The sequence below is a fragment of the Sporobolomyces salmoneus genome, assembly GCF_050403485.1.
Source record: "Sporobolomyces salmoneus JCM6883 DNA, S_salmoneus_JCM6883_v1_ctg32, whole genome shotgun sequence".
NCBI classification, from domain to species: Eukaryota; Fungi; Basidiomycota; class Microbotryomycetes; order Sporidiobolales; family Sporidiobolaceae; genus Sporobolomyces; species Sporobolomyces salmoneus.
The window spans coordinates 28,485-52,429 of record NW_027481131.1 but is presented as its reverse complement, the minus strand read 5'-3'; the positions used below and the strand labels follow the sequence as shown (position 1 = coordinate 52,429).

At 50.5% G+C, this 23,945-nt stretch overlaps 12 protein-coding genes across 12 annotated transcripts; 4 read left to right on the top strand and 8 right to left on the bottom strand.

Annotated features, from left to right (window-relative positions):
• Positions 1–112: 112 nt before the first annotated feature.
• Positions 113–4,558, bottom strand: JCM6883_004069 (nuclear exosome regulator NRDE2; the record flags this gene model as incomplete). The annotated part of the gene is made up of 11 exons (XM_076632948.1): positions 113–369; positions 432–550; positions 611–788; positions 851–1,255; positions 1,327–1,604; positions 1,664–1,753; positions 1,819–2,614; positions 2,676–2,744; positions 2,830–3,649; positions 3,715–4,017; positions 4,088–4,558. 11 exons carry the CDS (start codon positions 4,556–4,558, stop codon positions 113–115), a joined length of 3,786 nt encoding a protein of 1,261 aa, XP_076487029.1.
• A 93-nt stretch (positions 4,559–4,651) lies between these two features.
• JCM6883_004068 (uncharacterized protein) lies at positions 4,652–6,342 on the top strand (the record flags this gene model as incomplete). The annotated part of the gene is made up of 5 exons (XM_076632947.1): positions 4,652–4,905; positions 4,975–5,398; positions 5,468–5,893; positions 5,970–6,053; positions 6,130–6,342. The coding sequence occupies 5 exons, from the start codon at positions 4,652–4,654 to the stop codon at positions 6,340–6,342; spliced, it is 1,401 nt and encodes a 466-aa protein (XP_076487028.1).
• A 1,064-nt stretch (positions 6,343–7,406) lies between these two features.
• JCM6883_004067 (uncharacterized protein) lies at positions 7,407–8,389 on the top strand (the record flags this gene model as incomplete). Its single annotated transcript, XM_076632946.1, has 3 exons — positions 7,407–7,672; positions 7,753–8,068; positions 8,135–8,389. 3 exons carry the CDS (start codon positions 7,407–7,409, stop codon positions 8,387–8,389), a joined length of 837 nt encoding a protein of 278 aa, XP_076487027.1.
• A 115-nt stretch (positions 8,390–8,504) lies between these two features.
• On the bottom strand, positions 8,505–9,535 carry JCM6883_004066 (uncharacterized protein; the record flags this gene model as incomplete). Its single annotated transcript, XM_076632945.1, has 5 exons — positions 8,505–8,706; positions 8,782–9,032; positions 9,095–9,226; positions 9,285–9,357; positions 9,426–9,535. The coding sequence occupies 5 exons, from the start codon at positions 9,533–9,535 to the stop codon at positions 8,505–8,507; spliced, it is 768 nt and encodes a 255-aa protein (XP_076487026.1).
• Positions 9,536–9,641: 106 nt separating this feature from the next.
• IMP1 (endopeptidase catalytic subunit IMP1) lies at positions 9,642–10,358 on the top strand (the record flags this gene model as incomplete). Its single annotated transcript, XM_076632944.1, has 4 exons — positions 9,642–9,704; positions 9,778–9,828; positions 9,920–10,255; positions 10,311–10,358. 4 exons carry the CDS (start codon positions 9,642–9,644, stop codon positions 10,356–10,358), a joined length of 498 nt encoding a protein of 165 aa, XP_076487025.1.
• Positions 10,359–10,697: 339 nt separating this feature from the next.
• JCM6883_004064 (VWA and PH domain-containing RING finger protein) lies at positions 10,698–14,771 on the bottom strand (the record flags this gene model as incomplete). The annotated part of the gene is made up of 8 exons (XM_076632943.1): positions 10,698–11,297; positions 11,364–11,782; positions 11,842–11,945; positions 12,009–12,109; positions 12,180–13,139; positions 13,200–13,948; positions 14,018–14,155; positions 14,222–14,771. 8 exons carry the CDS (start codon positions 14,769–14,771, stop codon positions 10,698–10,700), a joined length of 3,621 nt encoding a protein of 1,206 aa, XP_076487024.1.
• Positions 14,772–15,893: 1,122 nt separating this feature from the next.
• JCM6883_004063 (uncharacterized protein) lies at positions 15,894–17,861 on the bottom strand (the record flags this gene model as incomplete). Its single annotated transcript, XM_076632942.1, has 6 exons — positions 15,894–16,675; positions 16,739–16,842; positions 16,909–17,044; positions 17,104–17,200; positions 17,263–17,327; positions 17,393–17,861. 6 exons carry the CDS (start codon positions 17,859–17,861, stop codon positions 15,894–15,896), a joined length of 1,653 nt encoding a protein of 550 aa, XP_076487023.1.
• Positions 17,862–18,245: 384 nt separating this feature from the next.
• JCM6883_004062 (uncharacterized protein) lies at positions 18,246–19,259 on the bottom strand (the record flags this gene model as incomplete). The annotated part of the gene is made up of 5 exons (XM_076632941.1): positions 18,246–18,317; positions 18,388–18,638; positions 18,704–18,814; positions 18,882–18,951; positions 19,026–19,259. 5 exons carry the CDS (start codon positions 19,257–19,259, stop codon positions 18,246–18,248), a joined length of 738 nt encoding a protein of 245 aa, XP_076487022.1.
• A 399-nt stretch (positions 19,260–19,658) lies between these two features.
• On the bottom strand, positions 19,659–19,963 carry JCM6883_004061 (uncharacterized protein; the record flags this gene model as incomplete). Its single annotated transcript, XM_076632940.1, has 2 exons — positions 19,659–19,798; positions 19,867–19,963. The coding sequence occupies 2 exons, from the start codon at positions 19,961–19,963 to the stop codon at positions 19,659–19,661; spliced, it is 237 nt and encodes a 78-aa protein (XP_076487021.1).
• A 426-nt stretch (positions 19,964–20,389) lies between these two features.
• On the bottom strand, positions 20,390–21,105 carry JCM6883_004060 (uncharacterized protein; the record flags this gene model as incomplete). The annotated part of the gene is made up of 3 exons (XM_076632939.1): positions 20,390–20,467; positions 20,532–20,674; positions 20,757–21,105. The coding sequence occupies 3 exons, from the start codon at positions 21,103–21,105 to the stop codon at positions 20,390–20,392; spliced, it is 570 nt and encodes a 189-aa protein (XP_076487020.1).
• Positions 21,106–21,261: 156 nt separating this feature from the next.
• On the top strand, positions 21,262–22,283 carry JCM6883_004059 (COG1/VPS51 family protein; the record flags this gene model as incomplete). Its single annotated transcript, XM_076632938.1, has 4 exons — positions 21,262–21,475; positions 21,545–21,643; positions 21,709–21,794; positions 21,882–22,283. 4 exons carry the CDS (start codon positions 21,262–21,264, stop codon positions 22,281–22,283), a joined length of 801 nt encoding a protein of 266 aa, XP_076487019.1.
• A 538-nt stretch (positions 22,284–22,821) lies between these two features.
• On the bottom strand, positions 22,822–23,922 carry JCM6883_004058 (uncharacterized protein; the record flags this gene model as incomplete). The annotated part of the gene is made up of 6 exons (XM_076632937.1): positions 22,822–22,858; positions 22,930–23,025; positions 23,147–23,314; positions 23,398–23,487; positions 23,569–23,676; positions 23,783–23,922. The coding sequence occupies 6 exons, from the start codon at positions 23,920–23,922 to the stop codon at positions 22,822–22,824; spliced, it is 639 nt and encodes a 212-aa protein (XP_076487018.1).
• Positions 23,923–23,945: the final 23 nt, after the last annotated feature.

The window sequence follows — 23,945 nt, the reverse complement described above, 5'->3', positions numbered from 1 at the left end:
GGCGGAACAAGATTTAATTCAAGAGCTCAAGCCTCGAGCGATCCGAGCGCGTGAACGGTTCGTTTTTCGGACTTTCCGTACTGTGATTCGATAACGACGACGACGAAGTTGATCAATACGGCATGAGTTTCTTGCTCTCTACGAATACCTCCTCTCCAATCCCGAGTGTTCCTCCTCCTTCTCCTTCTCGATCTTCCTCCTCGTCATTTTCCAGCATTTCAACATCCGAAAATTGAGCGCCTTCAAGGTAAGGATCGAGATCGATTCGAACTCGAAGTCCCTTTTCGAGGAGTAGGTGGTGGAAGTCTCGTAGTTCGCTCGAGCGGTAGACGGAACGAAGGGTCGGGGAGAAAGGTCGGAGGTAGAATTCTGCAATAGAAATCGAGCTCGTCAGTAATGCACGCTCGCAAATGGAGAGGTGTCAACCGTACCTTGACACCAGGGACATTCTCTCAGCGCTCGATAGATGAGAGATTTCGCGCGTTGAAGCTCGCCGTTTCGAACTTCGTAATCGATGTAGAGCGTCCAAATCGAAGGAGACGATTTCGTTCTGCTCGATGTCGCACACTCAGCTACAGAGAACGTCGAAGCACGAGAGAGAGAGACATACTTGGGATTCTCGACTGCTCGGTCGAACAGGTTTCTTACGGCCCAGAGATTCTGCGATCTCGCATCGAGGTGAAGTTCGGCGAAGATCGCAAACAGGTAACCTTCGCTCGTTGCGTCTTGCTCTTTCAGTACGTGGTCTTCGAGTGTTTTGCGAATTCGATTCTGGATCTTCATTCGAACTGCGAGGGCAAACGATTGATGAGCTTCGGAGCTTGAGTGACATTCGACAAGCTCGACTCACGTTCGTTATGGTAGAAGAGCCCAAGGAAAAGAGTATTATTCCTATACTCTCCAGTCGCCCTTTCGAGGACATCCCTCAACCTCGTCGGTTTATAAGCACCCTTCATCGAATTCCGATACAACAGTTTCGCATGAAGCATGTAAACTTCCTCGTGTTCCGCCGTTCCCTTCGCGTTGACACAATCGAGTCGGAACAATTGTCGTTCGAGGATTTCGGTTGCGGAGTCGAGTCCTTGGGTTAGGAGAGCGAGAAGAGCCGAGGAATAGGCGAGATGGTTTCGATTTCGAAGGATCGATTCGGTCGCGCGGGGTTGGAACGACGCTTCAAGTTGAGTTGAATAGTATTGTCGAGCTCGGAGGATCTCTGCTGGAGAAGGACGAGTCTCGGGTGATTTTGCGAGAGAAGCTGAAGAGAGAATCGCTCACGAAACTTAGTCACAATCTTTGTGGAAGGACTAAGAGACGTCAGAGACTCACCAAGATCTACTTGAGCGTTACTCGAGGCAGCTACGAGTACTTTGAGCGCGATCGCAGTGTTGCCTTCTTCCCATTCCATCTCAGCCCACGACCTCCACAAGAGAGGACCGTCGATCTGATCCTGCGGCTTGAACGAGCGATACATCGATAACGCGGTACAGTACACTTGACGAGCGTCGGACACCTTGCCTCGTTGCCGTTCGATTCGAGCGTAACCATCCCAGAGAGCGAGATCAGTTCGGTGATCTTTCAGGATTTGTTTCGCTGCTTTGACGGCTCTGTCGACGAAAGGGTATCAGCAAGGGTGAAGAAGATGCAGAGGATCAAGTCGGCTTACCCTTTCGGACTTGAAGCGGCTTCGAGGGCGAAAAGATCGAGGTTGAGGAAAGGATCTCGAACGACTTTCGTCAAGAGACCAAGGGCGTTCCTGCGCGTGACAAATCGACTAGATCAGAACGTGATGATCTCGGATTTGAAGGGACTTGCACGCACCTCGCTTGTTCGATTTCGATATCTTCCAAATCTTCTTTCCTTATCGTCGCGAACCATTCCCCCTTCCCCTTCGCCGGGAACAACTGATCGACGACCGCCGGAGTCGCACGAAACGGGATCTCGAATGGAGTTCCCAATGCACTCTTTCGTTCAGGTTCCATCGCTTCACCACCGATCGTTTCGAACGGTTTTTGGAGTTCCATCTTCTTAGGCCAGAACCTCTTGACGAGACTGGGTCTCTCGACTAGCTCGGAATGGATGAAAGAGTCGGTAGTGAACGGGGTTGAGGTTGGGAAATCGGGAGGAACGAAGGGCAGACCGAGGAAAGTGAGAAAAGCGTAGGCGAGTTGAAGGTTCGAATCGGGGGAATGAACGATAAAGAGGAAAGACCGAATGTCGTCAAAGAGGACGATACGGAAGGGGTCTTCTGAATCATCGAGAGTCGGATCGGTCGTTCTAGCGGGGAGAGCTGAGTTGAGAGATGCGGCGCGCTCGGCAGTTGCCCATTTCTCGAATGGTCGAGCTTCGGCGTCGTCGTCACTAGTCGAGGGAACCAGTGCCTCCGATGTTGCTGACTCGGGTGGTAGGTCGTCCTCGTTCGTGTTCATCCATCCTTTCGCTCCTGTTTCTCCAATTCGAGGCGCTTCGCTGTCCCAAAACTCCTCGAGCTCGTCGACGACGCGGTCCGTCCACTTTCGACGAGGATCATCTGGTCGTGCAAGGTTCAGATGATTCGGTCGGAAGAGGTTGAGTTCAATGAGGGCTTGGAAAGCAGCGAATGCTCGTTCAGAGTAACCTGTTTTCGACGCGTCAGAATTCCTCGCTTGCAAGCAACCTTTCGAGTGAGCAAGACTGACCGACTTGGCGTAACATGAGACACAGACGAAGGAAGAGATAGATCGCATTCCCTTCAATGATTTCAAGACCTGTCAACAACAAAGGAAACGATCAGTCGCACGGGAATGAGAGTCAAGTCAGTATCGATTCTTTCACTTCGATTAAAGCACTCACCGCTCGATCCAATATCCTCTCTCAGCATCGCAAGCATCAACACATCCAAGCACTCCTCGAAATCCTCGACAACGTCTTTGACCGAGAAATTAACCCAACTCGTCTGTCTCCACGAAACGTATTCGATCCACAACCCGGTCAAATCCGGATGACTTTTCAACGTTTCCCTCCATCTCTCCAATACTTTCTTCGGATCCTCGACTTGAGCCGCCGCTCTCAGGAAAGCGAGTAATAATCGTTCGTTTGATTCGTTTCCTTCGATCGATAACGCTCGAGTTAAAATCGCGAGTTTGATTTCGTTCGTACTCGTACGTTCCGCTTGACTCAATCCAACCTTCGAGGAGGAAGAGAGTCGTTGGGTTACTTGATCTTGAAATTCGACGAATTCGATCCAACCGTCAACGTCTTTTGGATTGTCCCGTAATTGTCGATCGAGTTCGATATTCCTTCGTTTGAGGTATTCATCTTGAGATTCTCCTCCACTGATCCCTAACGTCCCGAACAAGTCGTCCTCCTCCTCCTCATCGTCACCTGAGTTGAGATCGAGATCTGAATCTTTGACGAGTCCAGCAATCGAACGATATTCTGTTCCTTCTTCGTGTTCGAGTGAAGATAGCTTGTCCCTGTGATAACGCTCAGGGAGGAAAGCGATGAAAGGTGCGTCGAGATCCTCAGGCGGTGGAGAAGGTGGAAGGGGAGGACCAGGAGATTCGCCTAGAATTTGAGCTTGTCTTTTCGTCGGAGGAGGGAGTAGATTGATTCGTTTCATATTCTTATCGTTGATGTATTTCGCTGAAGAAGGATCAGCATAACGAGGAGTCTGTGCATTCGAGCTCCATGAGCACTACGACGAATCAGAGAGAATGAGGAGGGATTCTGTCTAACCTTGTATCGATTCAACGGAGCCACCTCGACCCCTCTCCCAGTATACGCCGTCTCTCTCGTTATCCTCAATCCATCGTTCAGACCAACGACCCGTCCAGCCCCTAAGCGGTAGTATCGAGGAACGTCACCTCGATGTAAGCCTCCGTAAACGATGTTGAGATCGTCTCCCTTTCGGGATTCGTAGAAGAGAGGCTTCTCCCGAGGTTTTTCCTCGATCACTGCAGGGGCTGAGAATGGAGAAACGTCGTCGTCGTGCGTCAGGGATGGTTTCGAGGCCTGAACGACTCGATAAGATTCGTTTCGCTAAAAACCTCGTCCATTTCAATCAGCTTCTGCCTCCCCTTTCGTTCTCTCGCACAGGGAGACAGCTCACCTTTAATTTATCCTCATGCTTGTCCCTGTCCCTCTCCTTTCCCTTGCTTCTCTCCCTCCTACTGCTCGAATGCCGACTTTCATCTTCCCTCTTTCGTTCCTTCCCTGATATTTCCTCCCGTTCCCGTTCCCGCTCTTTCCCTTTAGTTTTCCTTCTCCTTCTCCTCTCCTCCTCATCTTCATCATCATCATCACTTTCCCTCTTCCTCCGCTCGCGATGATGAGGATGATCACCACTATTTCGTTTCCTTTCCTTCTTCTCAGTTATTCCAATCTCCGCTCCTAACTCATCCAAGAAATCCTTCGCTTTCGTTCGTTCGGTGCGTCTGCTAGCTGAGCCCGGTAGATCGGGAGTCGGAAACGAAGTGAAGGAAGGTGGTGGAACTTTGTCGTGAGGTTTGGAAGGAGGTTCAGGAGCCGGGAAGGAGGAGAATGAAGGTGGTACTTTACTCGAAATGCTTCCTGTGGTCATTCGATCGAAGTAGAGTCGTGGGAAAGCGGCAAAGAGATGAAAGAAGTCAGTTGACTTTCCTCTCTCTTTCCTCTCAGTCCTGCAAGACTAGAAATGTCCAAACCAGCATCAGACCGACCTACCAGTCGAACGGTCCTAGTCCAGTACCCCTCTTCTCAATCCTACGTCGTCTCCCTTCTCCGCTCTTCTTTCGCTCAACAACTCCCTCAATACCGCTTTCTCGTCTCCCGGGACGCCCTCCTCGAGGGAGAGAAACCCGATGTACAATGGTCAGATTATGACGAGTTGGATTGGGATTTAGCGATGGATGAAAAGAGGTTATTGAATTCGTTCGCTATTAGGAAAGCGTTCGTCCTCTCTCTTTCCTTCTCTCCTAGCTTGAAACTGGGACTGATGTAATTCGGGTGGAAGAACAGGTTGATCCGAAAGTCGAATTTAGCGCATACGATCGCCCTGTATTGCTCAAAGAATCCAACTTCATCACTTCGAAAATCCGCACCGAAAACCGTTCATTTCAACTGTTCGTTCGCGGATGAACTTGACGAACTCCTCATGGATGATCTCTACGAAGTTGAACAATCGTTCCAGGAAGTCGAAGAGCCAAAGTGGTGGATTTTGAAAGCAGCATTGGCGGATAAAGGGAATGGGATTCGATTATTCTCGACAAGGGAAGCTTTGAAAGAGATCTTCATCGAATTCGAACCTGAAAGTGACGACGAAGAAGAAGACGACGACGACGAAGAGGAGGAGGAGGAGGGAGCAACAGAGAAGGGTAGAGCAGCTTTATTCGGAGCTGATACGAGGGTCGATTCGACCCAAATGAGGGAATGGGTGATACAAGTACCGTCTCACCTTCTCTCTCTCCCTACTCTCATACCACTCACACTGACTCATCCCACGTGTGTATAGGAATACCTCTCCGATCCACTCCTACTCGATCCGACTCCCGGTTCAGATTCACAAGGAACGAAATTTCATCTTCGAGTCTATGTCGTCGCCGTAGGAGGTCTCCAAGTCTACGTCCACCACCCTTACCTCGCTCTTTTCGCTCCAGTCCCTTATTCTCCTCCTTCATCCGACCCTACAACTTCAACCGCAGAGTTCGACCTCAGTTCTCATCTCACGAATACATGTCTCCAGACCTCTATACTCGGCCAAGAAACGCCGCAAGTAAGCGTAGGGTGTTTACAAGAGATGGGAGAGAAGGTTTTGTTGAGTGGGGAGCAGAAAGGGGAGAAATTTGGGGAGGAACGGATACGAACGATTCAAGAATCAGTTCAAGAAACGGTTAGGGAACTCTTTAAAGCGGCGATTGGAGCGGGTTCTTCCTTTCAGGTAAGGGCTCACTCATATGTGTTCTGTTATTGCAGGAGCGTGAGCTGATGAGGTGATTGGTGAGGTGGGAGAATAGGTATTACCGAATGCGTTTGAGATTTTCGGGATTGATTTCCTCGTGTCGTCAGATTTCCAAGTTTCTCTCCTCGAGGTCAACGCCGTACGTCTTCTCTTCACCATCCTCCCTCTTCTCCCCTACCCAGGACTGACGAGTCACCCTCGTTCGATTGGATCAGTGCCCCGATTTCGCTCAAACCGGAGAAACTCTCCAAGGGATCATTTCGAACCTATTCTCTGAGACGATCAAAGTCGCTGTGAAACCGTTCTTCGAAGACGATGACGAGGGGGAGGAGGAGACGGTGGAGGAGGCATTTGAGGCGCTGGAGGTGAGCGGGAGGAGAGATGGGTTGAAGAAAGTGTTGGACGTACAAGTCAGTAAAGCTTGGTAGAGGTTCCTAGAAGGGGCTGTGATAGACTACCGCATCCGCATCATGTCCTATGGTAGGCGCTGGGGAAAGAGAGGCATGGACGTCTTGCGAGACGTCGATAAAAGTCAGAAAAAGCTCGAATCGACGTATTGTATTTTCGGAACCCGTCTCGCGCGCGTGCAGTATCTCAGCTCTTCGTACTCCTTTCCTTCACAAAGCAGGCACAAGCTTTCATTTCCGAGCGAAAAAACATTGTTTGAAGATTCGAGATTTTTTGAGCCGTCTGCTTTCTCTTCCCTTCCCATCACTTTCTTCTCGACTTCGCCTCGAACCGACCCTCGTTACGCCGATAGCAATGCTCGACTACAGATATAGCTAGAAGCGCCGTACAGCATCCGTTTACCCTGCTCTAAAGCTTCGGGGTTCGACCTCAGATTCTCTGCCTTTTCTCCCGCTGCTTCTGGTAAGCTTCCGCTCCCTCTCTACACTCTATCCGAGCTAGCTAACCCCATCCTGCTCCCTACCGCCCATCGCAGGCTATACACTCTTCCCTCTGCTCGTGTTTTTTCCTTCGACGCATCACACCCTCGACCCACAGCCACTCACCTAAACAACAACCGAAGAACAACACTAAAAGAACTCCCCTCTATATTCATGTTACCCGTCTCTTCTACCATAGGCGTTTGGTTTAACGGGAAAGGAGGGGAAGAGTAGAACTCTCATCCTTCATCACTCTTTCCAATTCGTTGGATGTGTGGTGACGAGATGGGAGCGATCCTGTCCACGTGATGGCCTTACTAGCTTGATTTTCTGTCCCTTTTGACCGCACGGAAAACGAGCGAAAGTTGAAAGGGGAGGCGACGATCGATACATTCCATTCTTCCTTATTCTGCATTGTTTAGCGATTCATTTGGAAATACAGTACTCTGATTGATCATCTCTACTGTGTTCGTACTGTTCGGAGAGAGATTCCGATTGAGACTGGCATACAAACGAAACGCTTCGGAATCATCCAACTTTCGAGCGCTCTTTTGCCCTCCTCACCATCAACTCTTATCGACCCCCGAGTCACTCAGAGCATAGCGATGTTAGCCTCCCTCCTAGCGCCCTACATCACAGGTCGCTACGATCTCCTCCTCGTTCCCCTCTCGCTCCCATCTCCACTAGTGACGATTCTCCTCCCTTCCCTCTGGTCCGATGGAGCTCCTATCTTCCTCACTGATCAAGAGTTGGCAGAGAGTGGGATGGGGGAGATACCAGATCCAGGGAAGGGGAGGAGATGGGTTTTCGTTCAGTGTGGTGAACAGATTGGGACTGGGGTTGGATTTGGACCTGGAAGGAGAACATTCTAGTACGTTAACACGCTTCCTTCATGTCGAGTCGAACGAAAAAGGAGGAAAGTTGGTTGACGTGAAGAAGAAGAACGAGCAGTGAAGCGAAACTTGAAGTCCCTTTCTTGCGACATCCCCAAGCTCAAACTCTTACTCCTTTTACCTACAAACATACCCTCTTGTTCTCGAGTCATCTGATGACTTTCTCGTCGAGTATGATTTCAGGGTTGAATTCGAGTAAAGTTGGGTTCAAGGTAGAGGAAGGGATGTATCAAGTTGAAGGGTATTATAGCGTCAAAGACGAAGGAGAGGATTCTCAGACAAACAAGGGAGAGACTAAGTGGAGTGAGGAATTAGTAAAGAGGTGTTTCGAGAGTTGGTTCGTAGGAGAAAACACGGGTCAAGGAGCTACTAGAGTTCGTTTCTTCCTTTTCCGTTCTTTATCTCTCTTCTCTCGCTGATCCGTGACCCCGTCTCACTAGTTTCAAACGACCCTCCTCTCCCCATCCATCCCGAAACCCTCCCTTCACCTCCGCCTCCATCTCCCAACTCTGACTTCTCTCCCTCTCGAAGCGGTTCAGAAACTCCTTCTAGGAGGAGGAGGATCAGATAATCGAGAGGAGGAGGAATTAAGGAGGTTAGATGATGAAGAGGGTTGGTATGATTTGAGAGGGGTTGAGGGGTGGGAAATGTCGGTTAGGACGAGGATGGAGGTCAAGAAGATCGAGGACGTCTGAGAGATTGAGATCTTTCTGTCGCGGCAGAGATGACGCCTGGGACGGTATGGGATTGGGGTACGATATGGGCTTGATGATTGTTGCTATTATATATATTACGATTCGTACAAACGGTTTATAGAGCTACTTGATCGAGAATCACGATTCGACTATTAACCTCGATTCTGCAATCTTTTGCGCTCGGGCACTGCTTGGCCGACGTATTCACGAGTCGGTCGTCGATCTCCTTCTTCATTAGAGGGACGATAGACGAGGGATCAAGAGATGGTTCTTGAGAAACGAGGTGAGCTGGGTAAGAAAATGAGAACAACCGATAACTACTCACACAAACTCGCGGGTGAGCTTCATCGACTCAGGAAGACACGGCACACCTTGAGTATGACTACGCTTACGCTTCTCCTCCATCGGCCTCATCAATCAGCTTGACCTCGACGAGAACCAATTCGATTCCTCCGAGACAGTTCTGCCCTTCTCCTTCTCCGAGGCTGTAAGCTACGGGGTAGTCGAGTAGGTACCCTACGAACGGGATTAGATCTTGCGGTCTATTAGGATCCGGGAGCGAGAGCGAGAGAAAAGAGGAGGATCGAGGGGAAGAAGAGATTTGCGAAAGGAGGAAATCGACAGACTCGGGAGGCTGAGGCAGCTGTGAGGAAGCAGGAGACTAGTCTGAAGACTATGCGACTACAGTAATCAATCTTCACTCACGATAACGGGTTCTTTTGACCCTACTTCGACGAAAACGATCCTTTGCGAAGAACGCTTTTCGAGTAAATCTCGATTGACGACGAGGGTTTGACCGGTGACTTCTTCGTACACGACCTGGAGATTCGCCTTAATCTAGAATAGGAGGATCAAATCAGGCTCTTTCGCGCGAATAGAGGAGAGAAGGACGAACCGATTTGAGGACTTGAGAAAGAGCGATCGCTTCTGCCTCCGAGAGCAGGAGGGAATCGATCAGAGTCGCGGTCCTGTCGCGTCGCGAAAGGTCAGTTACTGGAGCTCTCCGAAGCAAGCACGACGGGGGATTCTAGCTCACCGTAGCCCGAGGACGATCGGAGCGAGTTCCAAAGAGAGAAATTTCTTCCGGAACCTAGGGAATGCTTTCGCTAGCTTGTTATCGAGTTCATTCCGTAGGTCCTTGATCATCTCATCGTCAGAATCTGGTGCAGAAGGGAGTGGTTCAGAGTCAACCAACCTCCTCTCTTCTTTCTCCCCTCAACTCTCCCTTCAACCTCATGCGAATCCCTCAAGAATGTCTATAGCATTGAACCAAGGCGTCAAAAAGACCGGTCGATACGTCCTCAACATCATGAAGGTTCGTCTCGTCTCGCAATCCAGTTTCATCAATCAACTTGTCTCTCTGACCCTGTCTCTCTCTCCTCGTGCAGGTGTTGTGTTGTGTACATTTATTCAATGAACATGTAGCGGAAATCAGACCTGTAAGCTTCTCATCTCTCCCTCGCGCTCTGGCCGGTTGAGCTCAAACTCTCGTTCCTCGTTCTCTTTTCTCTTTCGCTTCTCTCTCTGCAGTGCACCGGTGCTTCGATGTACCCAACCCTCCCTCACTCCGGTACTTTCGTGCTCCATTCCTCTCTCTCTCTTCGCCTGTCCCCTCTCGCGCGTGGTAATCTCGTCACTTCGATCTCCCCCCTCTCGCCCTCTCACCAAGTTCTCAAACGAGTAATCGGCTTACCCGGGGACACTGTTCTCGTCGACCCTACTGGCGAGAGAGGGAAAGTGGAGGAATGGTGTAAAGTTCCAGAGGGACATGTTTGGTTAGCGGGGGATAATACGAGTAATTCGACGGATTCGAGGGATTATGGACCGGTTCCGATCGCTTTGATTCGAGGGAGAGTAGTGGCCAAGGTGAGTCGCTGAATTGAGTTGGGGACGAGATGGGAGCTGATTGAGATTCGAGCAGATTTGGCCGGAACCGGGATGGCTGAGGAACAGTTTTCACAAAGTTTGAGTCGTCTTATTCTGTGAGTTCTCTTCTACTCGACTAGATCCAGGACAAGGCTAACTCTTCTCTCTCATGCTGACAGTATCGCAATCAATCTTGTTGTAACAGTACTTCGGAGAAGAAAGAGAGAGTAATTGCAATCATCGAGTCGTGAGAAGAAGCCCATGCATGCGGTGAGGGAGAGAGAGAGTAAGATCGAAAGGTCGAAAGGAAGGGTATATGATAGAAACGAGAGATACGATAAGAGTTACAAGCTTGCGTGTGTGAGAGTGTGTCGTCGAAAGAAACCCAAAACAAAACAAAAACGATTGAACGAGGGTAGGTATACAGGGAAAGGAGAGGTGACTAAGAAGAAGAAGTAGAAGACGAACTCAACCATTGTTGAGATTTCGTCACGAACCACAAACTGTTATCTGCCAACCAAAACAGTCTCTCGGTTGAAGATTTCGGAGTCCAAGCTCTTTGATCCCTCAACACGACGGCTTGTTGAGCTGCTTGATACCGTGAGTTCGATTCGAATAGACCTCGGTTGAGACAAGCTTCGTGGACTGCGTCGACGTCTTGTGCGAGGGCGAGGAGCATCTTTTGCGTTTGAGCCGTCGGGGATCGAGCTGGGTTCGAAGCGCTAGAAGGAGCGAGACTAGGTCTTCGAGAGGTAGGAGGAGCGACGAGGGTACCAGAGATCGTAGTGATGATCCTCTTCGTTTCTTCGAGGAGTCGAGCCGCTTGAGAATCGTTTCGACGAGTCATCAGGAGGAGTGCTCGTGACAACATGTCGCTCACGAGGAGTTCCATTCGACGACGAACGATCTCGGGTGCAGAGGAGAGTTGTTGAGGCTGAGAGTGGGAACGAGGTGGGTGGATCGTGATCGTGAGGAGACAAGGGGATTGGTTTAATCGAGAAATACTCTTTCCAGCTGCTGGATCTCGATAAGCCGCGTTCACCTGTGGTACAGCGTACACGGACTCAGGAGGCTGTACCAGAATGAGTCAAGAGTAAGCTGTGCTCACCTCGAAAAGCGGAACTTCATCCGGCATCGAATCGTATTCATCCTCGTAAAGATTATTCGGATCGTATTCGTCCAAACTCGAAGGGTTGATCCCAGCTTTCGCCAAAAAGAACGCATCCGTCGCCGAGAACTCTTGCGCGATCGAATTCTGTCTTCCTCTCGATTGACCACCTCCTCCTCCTCCATCTCCCAATGCGAGTTCGACTTCGACGATGAGATCTTTCCGTTCCCCGAATCGTAGTTCTCCTAGTTCGACGTCGACGTCGGCTCCTGAACTAGAGACGATCGCGCCTGGTGTACCGGAAACTTTGCGAATCTTGAACCACCGTTTTTCGGGAACGGAGATGTGAAGTCGAACGTTCGTAGCTGCGATCGAAAGGATTCCTCCGACGCACCCTGCTAGCGAGTCTCGGAGATCGTCTATCCCCGAGCAGAGAGTCAGTTTCCTGCGAGAGAGACAAAGGAGAGAGAGCACTAACAGAAATCTTTGACGAAAGTGTAAGATCCTCCAGTGTGATTCGAGAGAAGCCAGAGTGAAGACGGATCGTGAGATTTGCCGTACCCGAGAGTGTGAATCGGTACACTGAGACGAACCAGTAGTCAGTATCTCGACTGAGGAACGGAGTCGAACGAGAGAGAGACTCACTTTGCGGCCTCAGCTCGAGCCATGACCAAATCCATTTGTTGTTTTTGAGCTCCATCTCGACCATCGTTGAGTAGGATCATTCCAGTCAATGCCGACTTTGACTGCTCGAGTACGAAAAGAAAGGTCAACATTGATCTCAAGCGAAAGATTGAGACGAGAAACTTTTATTACCTTTCTCTGCAGAACGATATCGAGTGCCAAATTGGTCGCCGTAACGACATTGACTCTCTCCTCCTGATGATCGATCATCGCACCCGAAAGAGCTGTCTCGTTCCCAATCTCGGCAATCGCTTTCTCCAATCTCGTTTTTCCCTCTGGTTTCCCTACCGCCAAGAACGGAGTCTTCCTCAACACTCCTCTCGTACCTTCTCCAGCCGTGTACGTGACGAGACTGATTCGAGTTCGAGGACCGACATGAGCGATGAGGAATTCGAGCGAGTTGCGAAGGATTCCGGATTTAAGGGAGGTGGGTCCCGAGGCGGGAACCGAGAGGATGAGCATGAGATCGAGAGGGGTGAATTGGCGGGCTCCGAGATGAGGAGAGGTCGGAGTTGGGGGGAGAGGGAGAGAACGAGCGGAAGGAGAAGTGACGAGGGATGAAGCGTAACCAGGTTGGTTTTCCTGGTTCTCCTGAGCGAATTGTCCGAATTGATCGCATTCCTCCTCTCGAATCATCGACGACAAAGGAGCGAGACTCGAGCTTGTCGTTCTCGTGTAGTTGCTGAAATCGCTCGAAGATTGTCCGAACGAGCTCGATTCGCTGAAAGAATCTCCTGGAGTCGAAAACTTGCGAGCCGTCGCGGAAGGAGGTAGATTCGTAGCTGGTGGGGGAGGTGGCGGAGGTGAAGGCTGAGAATGACCGAGGAGGAGGTGTTCGATTTGAGCTTTCCAAACTTCGAGACTCGTTCGTTCTTTGAAGAGCATAATGAATTCGGCAACGGCATCATCGCTCATCGTGATCGTGAGGGACAGGTCGTCGTCTTTCGAGGTATCGACAACGTTGCGAATGTGTCGAACGTAGACTCGACCTTTGAGTCGAAGTTTGTCGGAATTTCCACTCATCGCATCGGCGAGTTTTCCGAATCCTTTTCGTTTGTCGTCAGCCACACACAAGATCGCCTCATCGAACAGCTTGAAGTCGAATCGAGTCAGTAATTGAGAACAGGAGAAGAGAAGGGAGAAAGAACTAACGTAAACGAGGAATTCTCGACTCGCGGTGTCTTTTCGAACGTTGATATAGTCGTACAGTTTTAGTTGACCGAACTCTTGCAACGAATGACCTTTCCAATCGACCATTCGTTTCTGTAGATCATCGACGACTTGCGAGAACCTCGTCGAAGTTGCCGAATTCGTTGGACCGAAAGCGTAAGACGAGTAAACGGAGGAAGGAGTCGGTGAAGCTGAACGAGGAGCTGATCTCGTCGAAGAGCTCGAACGAGCGAGGATCGACGCGGAAGTAGGAGGTAGAGGTAAAGTTTGATGAGAGTCGTCGAAAGGAGAAACGTCTGGTGAAACGGGAGGAATTGTCGGCCAACGACTCGGCATCTCGATCGAAACCATACACGTCAAGAACTGTTTCTTGTCCCTCTCGAGACTCCTTTCGACGCTGGGGTGCTCGGCTCGAACGGTCACGACCGGTTTGACGATATCCCATCCGCTCGGTCCAGCGATTCGTGAACTTCCTTGACTCGCGATACTTCCAGCTCCTTTGTACGTTTCTCCACTACCTCTTCGACTTGGACCTGAGATTGATCCGTTGAAAGAGCTCGAAGCGGGAGGAGGAGAAGTGAGATGAAGATTCGAAAGTGCGCCCAGTTGAACGATTTCGTCGTCTTGCTGTTCTGGGTTGACATCGAGAGTTCCACGAGATCGAGATCGTAGCTTGAAGGATGCTGGACCGTCACTCGCTGGCGCAGGTAATCCGCTCAATTTCGCAAACTCTGTGAACCGGATTCGACCAGAATCAGTCTCGCATTTGCCTGAGAGATTCTCTCCCGAATCAGACTCACTGTTTGCTTTCCCTGGACCTTCACTTCCATCCCCAATTTTCATATCTCGTCGACATACACCGCACAGACCCAAAGACCCACTCGATTTACTCTTTGCTCGATTCACGTCTCCATAAACTGCCTCGAAACACGAATGATCTGATACTCGAACCGGGCGCTGATCAGCTCTCGTTTTCAGACGTGAGAGAGACAGAGTAGACTCACGTAATCTGTGACCGCATACTGGAACTACATGAGGTTTCTCGCCGTGAAGTCGAAGGGACAAAAGTTCGAGGCAAATCGGGCACGAATCTTCGTTATCGGCTGCATCTACGACCGAGGCCGACATGAACGAGTAGCAGTGTTCGATCGATGGTACTGGCTGATAGGCCGAAGTCGAGGTCGGAGCGGAAAGAGAAGAAGGGGAGGAAGAGAGAAATCCCGTAGTTGACTGATTCCCTGTCGTGAACGAGGGTAGTTGTTGCTGGTGTTGCTGAGAGGAACCGCTGCTACTGCCAAAAGAGGGACGAGGAGACGCGTGTTTATCGATCGAAGAGGATGAGGATGTGAAAGGTGAACGACCTTGACCGCTGTAGGGATCTTGAGTTTGAAGGGTCGAAGTGGCCGAAAAGACGAACCCTTTCGGAGAGGGAGGTTCAGTCGCCTGACTTTGAGTCGAAGAGGTAGGAGTGATCGGGAACGAAGAGAGTGAGGGAGACGGCGAGGCTGCTGATTTCGAAGAAGGGGAACTGAGGGGAGAGGACCGTGAGCTCATTTGGTCAGACGCGAACAAAGCGTTTTTATCGTGGTCGTCGTTCGTCCTTCCCGTCTTGCTGTCGAACAGTCGAAGTCGAAGAAAAGTGGAGACCTAGGAGAGAGGGGGTCTCCCGCTGACTGTTCCGTCCTCCCGGAGAGTCGACTTGCAGGAATATTGAATTCGAACCTTTTTCAAACTTGCGACGTTTTGCGACTCTAGTTTCTTCTTGCCTGTTTGCCAGGATGGAGTGTCGTGAGGACCAAGGACAAACCCTCGTCGTCGTCGACATCCTTCGTTCGGCTCTCCGCTGCCGAGAAACAGTTGAGAACAAAGGGACTTCCTCGGGCTTTTTGTTCAAAGTCCGCCTCGCGTTTCGTTGACGTCTTCTTCCGCTGTTCGTGTCAGCTCAACGAGTGAAAGGAAATACTGACTTGCTCTATTCGTTCAAAGTGGTAAGGCAGGAAATCGATGGAATTCAGCGCAGGAAGTCGAGGAAAAAGGAGATCATGCCTCTCCTTTTCCTCCTTTCGTTCTTACCGTCGCTCTACAGCTTGGATTGAAGCTTGCCTGCGGTGGAACGTTCAACGAATTAGATCGACAAGAGGCGAACCCCTGGAAAAGGTTTTTCGTTCGTCCGTGCTCTTTCGCAAACGATTCACTTTCCTCATCGTCAGACGACCGCAACTCGCCACGGTTCAACGGCAATCACACGAACGAACGAACTTCTTGGAAGATCAGAGAAACGAATGTCTCAGAATACCAACGCGTGCATCTTCTTCGAGGCCGAAGACCAACTCTCTTTCTCTCTTCTTCTTCTTCTTTTCTCTTCAAGTTTTTTACACCCCTTCGCCTTGCACTCACCGGGCGTGCCTTCGAATCTCACAAATCAACGGTAAATCCCTAAACAGGATGGTAGAATCGGAGGACGTGATAGCTGCTTTTTAAGAAAAGAAGGGGGAGAACAGAACGCGTTCTTCAAAAGACGAGGTTTGGGATTCTTATCACACTCAGGGCTCGTCCGTTGGAAGGCAACATTCAGTAACTGTAGTAGTAACGAGGGATTTGTAGTGCAAATGGAACTGTCTAAGTAATATTGGGAAACAACAACGTGAACGGGAGAGAGAAAATTGTCTATTGTGGTTACTTCGCTACTCCGTCGACCTCGACAACCTCCTCCTGAATCTCGACCGCCGATTCCCCGTCCGACACTTCCTTCGATTTCTCAACCGCCGACGCGTTTTCCTTCTCTTCACCCTGATCCGCCAACTTTTCTTCCTCTTCAAACGTGGATGTCGACGGAGGTGGAATTCGAGGAGTACGTCGAGGTGGAACAGGCGGTTTCGAAGGCGTTCCAATCGGAGTCGCGATCGAGATCTCCGGCTTCGTTTCTTCTGATTTTGATTCTTCCTCCCTCGCGTGATCCTTCGCTGGTGTTCCTACTCGCTCCGGGTCCGTCACGCCTACCTTAAGCTCAAGCGAGTTCCTTCCACTCGTCGTCGAGTTCTCCCGACTCCTCACCTCCGTCAATCCCAATCCATTCTCAGCCTCGTCCTCCCCAAACTCGAACGAATCATCCTCAACCTCATCCCTCTGTTCCTCAACAACCAATAACGGATCCTCTTTCCTCTCCCTCTCATTACCCCCAACATCATCAATCCCAAACGCCTTCAACGTCTCCTCCAATTCCCTCTTGACCGCTAAATCTTCCTCGGAAAGTTCTTCTTTCGGTAACCTTCTATTCGAGGATCGAGAGAGGTTCGACATGATTGATGGGTCGGGAGAAATGGGAGGCGAGAGAGGTGGAGAGAGGGGAGTTTCAAGTAGGAGAGGAGAGTGCGCGAGAGAGGGAGGAGAAGAGGGAAGGGGGAATGAATCGGAAGGGGAAGGACCTGAGGGAATCAGCTCGGGTCGGAATTCGAGACCTGCACCGTAGACATTGCATCAGCGAGTGCAAGAGCGAGAGAGGTGAGTCGGAGTAAGCTTACCTTCAGCAGCTAGGATCGTCTCATGTAGTCCTCCGACCCAGTACTCCGGTCGAGCTGCACCATTCAAGATCTCTTCCGCCGATATCACTCTTCCGTACGTTCGTCTGCGTCAAACGAGTCAAGTAGGTCAGATCAAAGTCAGATCTCCTACACTAGAGACGGAAACGCACGTATTCTCATCCATTCTCTCGCTCAACATCGTTCCATTCAACTTGATCCCTTCGTAGAGACTCTTTGATTTCGTATATGACCATATTGAGGCTACTTCCGCTTCGTCTTCGAGCAACATTGCGCTTCCTACGGGACCTAAACGCAGAAAAAGCGGTGAGTTCGCGATTTACCATGAGAAAGAGAAAGAGACTCACCTGGTGCGATCGAGATATCTTGTCCTAGAGATACAGCGCTGTGAAAGAACGACTCTACTGCTCGTTCGTTCCGAAGTAAGAGAACGATATCGTAAACCTGGGAAAACGAAAATTCTTCAGACTCGAGATTTTCTCTCCTTCAACAGCACGCTGACTTACATCAACCCCGGCAGAGAACGCAAATCCTATCGTCTTGAGCAGTACCCCCGACGGAGAAGACCACGCTATCCACAGCAATTCCGCATGAGCTCGTCGCGAGAATTCTGATAAAACGAAAATCTCGACTTACAACCATCCGGTAACCTCGCCAGCACGATCCCACTCCCATTCACCGTACTGAACAAACTTCCCGTTCTGAACACAGTCAACACTACCAGACCTTTCGTAGTCTGAACCAGTTCCGGCGGGATTTTCTTCTTCACCCTCTCTTCGTCCCCTGTCCCAACTTCCCTCTCCCCTGTCTCAGGTGACGCGAGCGGATCGAACTCATTTGCATCTAGAGTGAAAGATCTGAGAATCCTAGCAGCTCTTATTGATTCCACCTCCAACGAAGTCGGATAAAACCCTTCGAAGGTTGAATGAATTGAAGATTGAGACGTCTTTCGAGAAGTCAACGTGAGTTTGTAAGCGTTGTCGAGAACTCCTACGGTGGATTGTTTTGTACGTTCCCAGAAGGATGGGAGACGTTTCGAGAGCAGAGGAGGAGAGGGAGCCGGCGGAGAAGGGAGAGAGACGGCAGGTGAGGGTCGTTCGAGCATCTCCTGAAGGCGAGACTTGCTTGAACTACCTTGTCCAGAGTTAGCAGGCGGCGATGAGGGTCGAGGTAGGAGAGAAGTGGATCGAGCAGAGAGAGACAGCTTCGACGTGTTCGCTAGAGTTGTGGTGGTTGAGATTAGAATTCGCTGCTCGATCGCGTTTGTTTTGAACCTTCCAGAGATCGCTCGACACACCCTGAAACGTGGAGTCGGGTCGAGAAAGGAAGACGCTGAAAGAGACAGGACAAAACTCGAGAATTTTCGCAAGTTGAGCCTGATGTCTACAATGAAGCTTCTAACTGATTACAATGTAGAGCTACATGACAGTTGAGCGCTTCCCTTCTATCCACATGCTACCTCAAGAAAGGGCGCATTCGAAGTGGTATCTCAATCGAGGTCCAAGAATGTTTCGAAAACTCCTCGCACTCCGTTGAAGCATATCACTTTGAGAGTTCCCTCCTGTTCCCGCCATAGCGTATCGTCAGTCATCTCGTCATCGTGCAGTAAGTAGAGCGAAGGAGTGATTCACTCTCGCAGCTTCTATCACTCGATCCTTCGTAACGACCTCTTCCCGAATCTCGCCTTTCTTCAGCAACTCCCCTCTTCTCACTCCCGCCAGGAGCCCACTCGATAAACTCGGTGTGATCCACTGAGTATCGGAAGGAGAAAACTTGAACGCGATATTCGAAATTGAAGTTTCCGTGATTTCGTTTTTCGGATTGAACAAGATCACGTCGAATGGTGCGCATTCTGGGTCATCCGAGGGCCATAGGGTCGCTTCTGCATACATGGATACAGTCAGTAAACAGCCTTTGGTTGAGGAGAGTGGGAGAGCTTGAACGAACCAGCTCGTTCTCTCGCTTGGTCGTATTTCTTTCGTTCGGTAGTCTTGACAAACATGAAGGGATCACCTTCGTACTCTGTTGGTTGATAGTCTAACACGAGCTTGACGGGATCTGTCTCGCATCATGTTCAGCTTGTGACTGAGAGGACGAGTGAGAGAAAGAGAGAGGAGAAACGAACAATACGGCATCGGATCCAACGGGAACACCTCAACTCCAGGTCTCATATACGGTCCGACCTTTACTCTCAACTACTCTACAACACCCTACATCAGCTCCTTGCCTCCTGACCAGCAGAGACGAGAGAGATCTCAGGTTGACTGACCCTACTGTTCACCTCCAAATCCATGAACTTCTTCCTCAGTTGCTGTCTAATGAGATCCCCATCCATCGGTTCATTATGGGCACACCACGAGTCGGGTTCGAGTCGAGCGAGGGTGAGATGCGCTTGATGTAAACGGTCAATGTGGAGATCGTATTCGGAGTATTGCGCCGGACCTGCAGCGATGTAGGCCATCGAGGTGATTAGGAAGAAATCAGGATCGTAAGAGGGAGCCATCGGAGTGAGAGTTGAGTGAAGAGGTGAAGAGAATGGGGAGAAGGGGAGATTTCGCAGGGAGAGCTGGGTTCGGTACTCTCGCGTGTTAGCTGGAGAGTACGAGACAGTGGTATAATAACAGCACAACAGAAGATTTGCACAGAAAAGGAGAGTGGAAAGGGAAAAGATTGAGTTTCGTCCACCTCTCGCGAAAAAACGATCCTGCTTCGATCTTCTCTTCCTTTCCTTGACCCTTGGTTCAGCAGTCTCCGATACAGTCCTCTAGCGCACAGCAGCAGATCGCCTCGCAGATACAACAACAGAGGAACGTCCTTTTCGACCGCGAAACTGGAAAGTCAGCTCAAACTCTTCTCGCAGCGACACCTCTCCGTGCTCTGTTCCGGATAGAGAGGGACGAGCTTACCTCATACATCCTGTGCAACATCCTCCACCTCTCAGCCTCATCGCTTCTCTGCTCTCCTCAGACTGTTCAGTAGATTCAATCGTTTCTTGCTGAGAACTCGAGTGCGCGAAAGGTTGACCGGTCGGGGAGGGGTAAGCTGCGTTTCAGACGCACTTCGAGTTCAGCTACCAACCTGAAATCACGAACCCGGAGAAGAATACGTACTCATTTGAGTCACTGCGACGGGAGGTTGAGCGATTGGAGGGGGATTGCGAAGCATTGGAGGAGCAGCGATGTAAGGCGAGGAGGACGGCGAGACCATGTTCGTCAAAGTGGAGCAATCAACAGTGGGGGATAGAGCAGGAAGAGGACAGAGAGAAAGCAAGAGGGAGGGGAGTCGTGCGCAGTTTCCACTTCGATGAGGCTGTGCGTTTTCAGCTAAAATCGGAACCGCTGCGAAGCGTGCGCAAGTCCCGGTTGACAGAACGAAGTAAAGAGCGTCGTAACACGTGAGGTATGTACAGCTGAACGCGAGAAGCCGTTGAAGGGACTCGGCGTGAGAATCTGAGCCAGAGCCGGAACTCGCGCTGTCTCCAGCCGCGGACGTGCGAGGTCCCATGAGACATCAATGTCCGTCAGTCGCCGTAAACTGTAACGCAGAGGTCCTGACTCGACGGAGCGGTCATCGGACGACGAAGAAAACAGGACTGATGCCGAAGATTCCGGATATTTCCTTGCGCGTACAGTCTCAGGATCCCATACTACTGTACATTGGTTGACCTATCCGTCTCCTCTGAATGATCGAGCTGACGAATTGAGCGAATTCCTATCGAACAGCGAAGAAGAGTCAGCTGGGACGTCCAGAAGAAGCTGGACTAGACTTGACTCGCCGTAACGACTCCTTTCACTCCCGATCGATTAAACGTCCCCGACAAATCGAAACCGAAATGTTTCAATCCCGCGAGGATCAACAAAGTCGAAACGATCACGAGGAAACAAACGACGATGAAATGAGCTTTTGGCGAATCTCTCTCTGTGAACCATTCTCTGCCTCCATCAGCTCGCCGGACTTCTCGTTCTGACGGTGAGTAGATGGAAGAGAGAGGTAGGCTCACGGAAACATCTCGCTTCGACGTCCCCTTCCTCTCCCGTAGCCGTATCCAAATCCTCATCCCCCTTTGGCCCTTTCGCTCCGATACACTGCGGTAATTTCTGATCGAGACAGAACTGTCGAGTACAGGTCAAGCAGGGGGCGGAGGGCGTCGTAGGTCGGAATAAAGGGATGTAGGTCGAGTTTCCGAAACAGGCGCAACGGCAGAACGACATTCCGCTCGAGGAGGAAGAGGAAGAGGACGACAAGGGAGATAGGGCGGTCGTAGAGGGTGCTTGGGAGAGGAGAAGGACGAGGAAGGAGAGGGAGAAGAGGAGAGACCAAGTGGGGACGAAGAGAGGTATCCTAGCCATCTTGGCGAGCGGTTCTGAGGTAGTTAGAGCCTCTAGTAGTTGCTATACGCTGGTTCCGGTTGAATTTGAAGTGTTAGTAGAGGTGAAAAGGGAGTCGAGAGATGAAGCGATCTTTCTCTCCCCTTCGTCTCACTCTCACCCTCGATCAACCGCAAGATGTCAGCAGCGGGTACCCCTCGACGTCCGTCAGCAGCCACGAGCGAAGGAATCGCTTCTCCACCGATTCCTCGGCGCGTCTCCTCGTCATCGACAACAGCTTCCTTCTCCGACTCTCCTCATAACGCAGATCGAAAGAAGCGGAACAGAACCCTGTTGAGAGATTACTATGGATTAGGGCCTCCGAGCAATAAAGGAGATACCCTTGATTTAGGTTCGTTCAACTTCCTCTCGAATCACTCTCGCAGCGAACTGGAGCTGATACGAAGATTTTGACGAACAGATTCACCTGATACCTTCAATGCTAGTCAGTATTTGAACAACTTGACGACGACGGCTAGTTTACCAGATTTATTGAGGAGAGAAACTGAACTTGTAAACGGTGAGCTCTCACCTTTCCTCCTTCGAGCGAAGGCAAGCTGATTCGTCGTATACATCCGCGAACAGAGATCCGAGAGCTGGACGGAGAACGACAAAGTCTAGTGTACAATCATCATCACGAACTGATCCAAGCGAGTGATACGATTCGAAAAGTCAGTCTCCCTCTTCCTCCTCTTCCCTCTCTTCCTGCTGCGCTGCCACTGACATTTCTCGCAACGATATCTCACTTGATCAATCAGATGAAATCCCGCGCAGAAGCCCTTGACACGTCTCTCGATTCCCTCAAAACTTCCTTTGAACGAATCTCGCAACTCTCGACTTCGCTCACTCCTCCTTCTACCACGTCTCCACGCTCTTCTTCAGCTTCTATATCATCTTCAGTTCCTCGATTCTCTCCACTACGACATCTCCCGCCCTTGTTGTCACTCCCAATCCTCCTCAAACTCTTAGACAAGAAATCGTCCGACCTTCTTTGGGGCTCATGGGAACCTGCGTTGAGATCCTGGGAGGATGAGAACGTTGAGGGAGTCGAGGAAGTAGGGAGGGAATGTAGAGAGGTTTTGAGGAGCGCGAGGAGGGGGAGCGTTAGTGTTGGGTTGGGGTCTGGGACGGCTGGGGATGGAGAGAGTAAGGTTGAATGAAAAGACCAGATGAGGAAGTGAGCGTAGTGGGAGGAGGAAGCAGCGGGTTCCGTGCGCGAGGTGGAAGAGAAGGAAAAGTCGCGTTTTCGGCTGAAAGCGACGAGGAGGGAGTTTGTACTGTGTCGGTTTCTAGCATGTTGTCGTTATATCATCCATCTTCAAGCTACCGTTACCCGTCTGATTTACGCTGGCGGAGAAGTGCGAATATCTGCCACTTCGGGTGAAATCTTCATCTGAGCGGCGAGACCAAACTGCTCCGCTAGTCAGTCTGGGCCTATCTCCCGCGAGTACAGACGATGCTCGCGGCCCTGCGCATGGCATTCAAGGTCTAATTTGTATTATTGTAATTCAATTTATGGACAAACACAAGAAATTTCCGCAAAGAATCAGCCTTTTTTTGCATCATCACCTCTCTGGCCTTCATCCTCTGTATCTCCCCGTCGAGCACCGAAGTCGTCGAAGGTCCTCGCACGTAGACATTGAGGGCACTCGAGATGGCGGACAGTGAGACAGTTTTGCAATTTTCGAGCGTCTGTCTCTATGCCGGTAATTCGAATTTGTCTCCCTTCATCACTCTGTTTCAGCGCAGAACACGTTCAGTCAGTATGGAGGAGGCTGCCAACGGGAAGGAGAAAAGTGAACTGACTTTGTGAAGTAAATGTAGAAGAAATCGGAATAGAGTGCCGTCTGTACCAATCCAGCACACACCGCGATCGGATCCACTGAGTCTTCCGTGAAGTACCTATACCCGCCATTCACGATCCTCATCAGCTCTCTGTCCTTTCCAATCAGGTACTCGACTCACCTCGAGTCGCCGCTGACTCGAGAGTGAGAGCAGAGAAAGAAGCTGAGGGAGGACATACCGGTAAACCCAATTAGGGACATACAAAGCCCTGTAAGCTCCTAGAGCAAACAGGTAATGCGTCGTGATATTCTCTGCTTCTCCAGTTCGTTGTAACATGAACAGTTGGGGGAGGATCGCGACTGCTTCTAGGTAGATTGAGAACGCCCAGAGGATTTCCATTGGATTGCTGTTCATTCGCAAACAGATGGTCAGCGAGAGGAAGGAAATGAAGAGAGGGAGACGGGAAGAGGGAGGGAAGGACAAACGCACAAACCGTAATTGAAAATCAAGGCGAGGACTAGACAGGGTCCGGCGAGGTATTCAAGTTTGATCGTATCGATTGCGGGATCTTGTGTTGGTCTGTATCGCGTCACGAGCGGTGAGTTTGAGAGTCAGCTCAGTGAAGAAGGGGGGCGAAAAGAGGAAGGGAGAGGAACTGACCTGAATTTGACCCTCATGAGGTAAACGACATAACCAGCACTTCCGATGAAGAACATCTTCATCAAAGTATTGTACAACGAGACATAACTTGTAAACAAGTCGAGATACCTACCCGCACGAGAATAGACCGTCATTAGCGAAACTGAAACGCTCGGATTCCTCCCTCTCTGCGTCTTCGCCCTGTCCACCAGCCGGTATACGGAGGCAGACTCACCGAGTAACAAACACAACCAAGTAGAGTAACTGAGTCTTGAACGAAACACCTCTGACGGATCTCGATTTCGTAATTTTGTGAACGAGGATAAAGATTGAAGCGAGATGCGACAGGTCTCCTAATAGTCGGAAGATGTTCATCTTGCTCTACACGTTCGGCGTAG